Genomic DNA, 5,595 nt, shown 5'->3' on the forward strand with positions numbered 1-5,595 from the left:
GGTTGGGGCAGAGATCTCATTTGATGTCTTTTCAGGACTAGCTGCCCATGTCAGCATATCTGGATGGTGAGAACATGATGGAGGCTGTCCCTGCCTCCCCTCCTTCCTCCCTGCCCCTCCCCTTCCCTCACCTCAAACCTAACCCCAACCTGATGTGGAAGGAAGATATCAAGTCTGATATTTAGATACCTTTCCCCCTTTTCCTCCCTAAACATCGGTCAGACAGGTCACTATAGGCAGAAACCAGCAAGTTCCCTGCTCCAAAAAGGAAACTGCCCTTGGACTCCTGGCCCAGGTTGAGACCCAACATTCACATCAATTAACATTGATGGTCTGGGCTAACAGGGAAAGAGACCAGAGCTCATCTTGGCTATACAGGCCGGGCTGGACAGTTCCACTCATCGTGTGAGTTTGTGGACCTGTGAGGTCAACCCCAAGGCAGGCTAGGGGTTAGAGAGAAACCCACTCAAGAGCGGTTCCCTCAAAGGGCAACCAGAGAAGTGCAGGACCTGGCCCTGAAGGGGGAAACTGGGGGTCTGATTTTTCTAGCTATCCTTAGATTCTCTAATTTCATCTTCTCCCTCACTCTGCTCCTCCTTCCCCTCCTCCACCCTCTTCTATTCCCCACCTCCCACCTGTTCTTCTTGATTTTCCTGGAATGATCGAATGATCACACGGACATACTCCCCCCCAAGGCCCTCATTATGTTATGAATCAGAGGGTGGAGAAGATGTCTCAGATACCCCTGGCCCAAGAAACCCATTCAACCGGTGTGACTTCCTCGACAGCTACTAGTTCTTCTTGGCTGTCACAGACTTGCCAGGGCCATATTTCCCCTCTGAGCTCAGCATTCAGAGGTGAAAGGGACAGGTCATTAAGCATGCAAGTGAGGCAATACAGGTTCTTAGGAGGAGCCAAGTTTCTGGCCTTTAAGATGTATGGTTCTGAAGCTTGTGAGAGACTATGGGAACATTCACTGCTCTGACATCACCTCCACTGTCACCACCTTAGGTCCAGGAGGTTTGTTCTCATCCCTTAGGAACTCCTCCTGCTCCCTATCTCTCACACTCCACTCTCTCCCCTTCAAAACTGGGTCACTATGTTAGTCGAAAAGGAAAACTGTATAGGGTTAAGGCAGGGGGTCTGGCTCCTCTGACTCTCCCCTCCTCTGGGAAAGATCAGAAGTGTAGGTGGAAGGGGCAGGGAGATAGGGCATGGATGAGGTAGGGATGAACTGGCCATTTCCAGAACTGGAGGGTCAGAAGCTGCTCTTCCCTCCCTTGCTCCTCACCTCCACTGAGCCCTCCCCCCCCAAACCCAGTGAGATTTATGTCAGTCCTTGGATCACAGGTAAAGGCTAGGGAGGAGAAGGCTGCAGTGAAAGGGCACATGTAGGGGGTGGGGAGGACAAAATTGGGGGAGAGGAAAGGAGGGAATATGAGGAGGGTAGAACCCAGAGAAGGTGGGATGGAGGTAGGAGCAGATGTGAAAGGGGTAAGTCCAGGGGGAAAGTAAGATACTTGTAGAAGAGAGAGAAAAAAGCTCAGACTTGAGAAAGGTGAGATCTTTCCATGCCATTGACCTTTCTGAAGGACACATTTCCGTCAGTCAATAAGCATGTATTATTTGCTTATTCTGGAACAGGTACTGTGCTAAGAGTTGGGAAATACAAAGCTAGGCAAATATAGTCCCTGCCCTGAAGAAGCTTACATTCTAGACAGGGAGACATGAAAAAAATAAGTAGGTGTACCCCCTCCCTCCCGTGTGTGTGTGTGTGTGTGTGTATACAGACACACAGAGGAGATGTAACTGGGGGAGAGTATAATAGCAGCTCTTTGGGCTTGAGAAAGATATTCTGTAGAAGGTGGACTTTGAGCTGTCAGAGAAACTGAGGCAGAGGTAAAGAGGGAAATAATCCCACCCAGGCATTTTAAACAGCCTGTACAAAGGCTGTCCCGCAGAAGTGGGAGAAGGTGTCATGAGGTCTGTGTGATTGAATTGTAGAGTGTATAGAGCAGAGGAGAGCTTAAGAAGATGGCCAAGGTAGGCAGGGACTAGCTTGTGAAGAGCTTAAATAACAAACAAAAGAATTTATATTTGATCCTGGTGGTAATTCCATTGTGCTTACTGATGATATCCCCTTTCTCCTCTCTTCAAAGATCTTCTTGGCAATTCTTGCTCTACGGCTTTGGTGCGAAAGTTGGAGAAACTGTAGAGAACAGGGAAACCTCATTGGATCTGTCCCAGATGGAAGCAGCAACAAATTATTTGTCATGGCAACATTCCCATGTTTATTTTATGCTCTAAATGGAAATAAAAAGAAGCACAATGTACTCCCCACACCTCCCTATAGTACTGTGTAACCAGTGCATTCAGGAGATCACTTTAGAACAGGGTCTTTTAGGGACATCAGTTAAGTTGTTTGGATGGGGTGCAAGACAATGCCCAGAGTGGTTCTGGGGACATGGTCATGATCCAGTTTAAAAGGAAATATTTTGACTTTATGTAAAGATACATTACCTTTACAAAATTTAGTCTTATTACATATGCCAGAGTTTGAACTAGATGACTTCTAATAGTTTATAATATGAAGTCACATTTTGTATGAGGAGGTCTGAGGGTATATCCTAGATAAATTCCAGCCTCCTCCTCTCCTTCCTTTGCATAGGGCTCTGAACTTTTTACCCTTTCTTCCAGGTCCTCTGATCTTCCCAAATACCTTTTTCCTCCAGGTCCTTGAGATTCATCTCACACTTCAATAAATGTGATTACCCCATTTTACAGATGAGGAAATGGAGGTATAGAGGAGAGGCATAGCTAAGGTCACAAGGGGAAATGGGGCCCAGAACCCTGAGCCCATTTTACAGGTGAGGAAATGGAGAGGTATGGCTAAAGTCACAAGGGAAGAGGAAATGGGGCCCAGGAACCCAAGGCTATATGCCTCACCCAATAGAGACCCTAGCAAATGCCCCATCAGGTGAGTGTCACGCTGGAGAACACTTCAGTGGCATAGGAGCTGTCCCTGGAAGAAAGAGCCCTCAGGGAGAGTTTCCTGCTAGATTTGAGCATGAGTCAGGAAGGGACTGGAGGAAGTTAACCAACCTGGGCTGGTGAAACCAGTCAGTCCCCATCTCGCTCCAGTGCCCCACACGTTGAAGGTTGGGTTATAAAGCCTCTCCCACCCCAGTGCTCAGCACTCTGAAGCCTGCTCTTCAGCTTCCCCTGACCAACACTGGTAAGTCTCAGCCAACTTATCCTGGGGGCTTTGGGGCAGTGTCCCTTCCATCATGGTTAACTTTGTGGCTGCAGAGCTCAGGGAAGTCTGGTTGGCGATGGGGTGGGGAGGGGTGCACAGGTTTGAATGCTCTCCGACTGTATCTAGATGTGTTACTTTGTTTCAGTAATGTATACTTAGCCTGTGAATCTTTGTCTCCATGCTTAGAGAAGGGAAGGCATAGCACAGATAATCCATGAACATATGACAGTCTATAATAATGTATCCAAGGAGGGGGTGGGACTGCATCCCAAGCCTGGGGTCTGGGAAGAGGTGTGTCAGCAGTCCCTTTGTAGGAATAGAATTTGGAATATAGAGGGTCAAAGTGCTAAGATCATAGGATCATAGATGTAGATCTGAATAGGACCTTACAGAACATCTAGTTCAAACTCCTCATTTTACATTTGAGGAAACTGAGGCAAAGAGAAGGTAAGTAAGTGAACTGCAGATCCAGAATCCTAACCCAGATCCTCTAAATGTAAATCTAGCAGGTTTTCCATGTATAGTACTGAATGGATGTTATCCAGTGGGTGGAAAGTTGGTTTATTTCAGATTTCAGATTTCGGAAAAGAAGGGTTAGGCTCCTTCTCCTTCATTCTTTTCCTCACATTTGCATTTCACCCCTAATGGTAGTGGTATTGGTTAGCAAAGGAGGTAGTATGTTATATGGGGCAGCTAGGTGGCACAGTGGATAGAATGCTGGGCCTGGAGTTAGAAAGACTTATCTTAGTGAGTTCAAATCTTGCTTTGGAAACTTACTAGCTTTGTGACCCTGAGCAAATCACTTAACTCAGTTTGCCTCAGTTTCCTCATCTGTAAAATGAGCTGGAGAAGAAATTTGCAAATCACTTTAGTATCTTTGCCAAGAAAATCTCAATTGGGATCATGAAGAGTTGAGCACAATTGAAAAATGACGGAACAACAACAAAAATGTGTTATATTGGAAAGAGGTAAATTAAAATAGAGTGCCTAGATCCAAATTAGACCTTGGGAAAGTAATTTATCTCATCTGTAATATGAGGGGGTAGCCTAGATATCCTATAACCCTAAATGCATGAGCCTCTTTCAGGGCAATCCTTGATTTACTCTTTTTTTTTTTTTTTAAGCAGTTGGGGTTAAGTAACTTGCTCAAGGTTACAAGGCCAGTTATTTCTGGGTGTGGTGCTGAGTATCTGAGCCTTCTGGGTGTGGTGCTGAGTATCTGAGCCCGGATTTGATCCAGGTCATCCCGACACTGGAGCTGGTGCTCTTACTCACTGAGCCACCTGGCCACCCCGATCTATTCTTTTTTTAAATTAAATTTAGTTTTTTGCTTTCCATGGAGGGGGAAGGCAGGGCAATTGCGGTTAAGTGACTTGCCCGAGGCCAGATTTGAACTCATGTCCTCCTGACTCCAGGGCAGGTGCTCTATTCACTGCACCACCTAGCAGCACTCCCTTGATCTACTCTTGATCTACTCTTCTAACAAAGATTCAGTCCCCAGGATTGGGCAGCTATAGGGCACAATGTTTAAAGTGTTAAACTTGGATTCAGAAAGACTTGAGTTCAAATTCCTCCATAGAGACTTAATAGCATATGGTTGTTGTTCTTGAGGGCAGGACTGTATTTGCCTAGCTCCATATTCCCCATCTCATAAAATGAGATGACATAGGGAAAGTGCTTTTGCAAGTCTTAAAGTCTCCTGGGATCAAGGTGCTAATTTGATACCACCAATGGATTATCACCAAGTTACAGTTGTTTCTCTCCCCACCCCTACTGGTAAGCTTCTTCCATTTTTCAGGAGGATGGTAGAGCTCCTCATTTAGCAGTGGAGTGCTTTTACAAATGAGAAGTCAGGTGCTGCCTATGGTTCCTGGCTTCTAACCTCTCAACTAGGTCCTGAGCCCCTGTGGTAACTTAAAAATTTTTTTTCCCTTAGGTAGAATTAACATCAACTCCAAGATGTCTTATTATCAGCACAAACAGCCTGTGAGTCTTCCTCCTGCCCTTAACCAGGAGCATTGTAAACAACCCCTACCCCAGATTCCTGTCCCTGTCCCGCAGAAAGAAGTGAAGCAGCCCACACCAGTATCTGCACCATGCTCAGTGCCTGGGAAAGTCCTAGATGTGCAAGAAGAACCCACCATTCCTGTGAAGAGAGTTCCTGTTCTTACTCCACAGTCGGAGCAGAAAGGAGAGCAGCAACTGGAAGAGAAGCTGGAACACAAGCAAGAACAACAGCTGGAAGAGCAGCTGGAGCAACAGCTGGAACATAAACAGGAGAAACAGCTGGAACAACAGCTGGAACACAAGCAAGAACAGCAGCTGGAAGAGCAGCTGGA

The 5,595-nt window shown here is 46.3% G+C and overlaps 1 protein-coding gene and 1 pseudogene across 1 annotated transcript in view; one reads left to right on the forward strand and one right to left on the reverse strand.

Annotated features, from left to right (window-relative positions):
- LOC138153746 (heat shock cognate 71 kDa protein pseudogene) overlaps positions 1–5,595 on the reverse strand; it is a 572,612-nt pseudogene that overhangs the window by 244,133 nt on the left and 322,884 nt on the right.
- Positions 3,081–5,595, forward strand: part of IVL (involucrin) — a 3,547-nt gene continuing 1,032 nt past the window's right edge. Inside the window, 2 exon segments of the mRNA XM_069078071.1 lie at positions 3,081–3,235; positions 5,193–5,593. Coding sequence (XP_068934172.1) covers positions 5,216–5,593 — 378 coding nt within the window. The 5' untranslated portion in view covers positions 3,081–3,235; positions 5,193–5,215.

The sequence above is a fragment of the Petaurus breviceps genome, unplaced genomic scaffold, assembly GCF_028583685.1.
Source record: "Petaurus breviceps papuanus isolate PSGF00001 unplaced genomic scaffold, PetGlider_PUasm1.0 91023, whole genome shotgun sequence".
Classification (NCBI taxonomy): Eukaryota; Metazoa; Chordata; class Mammalia; order Diprotodontia; family Petauridae; genus Petaurus; species Petaurus breviceps.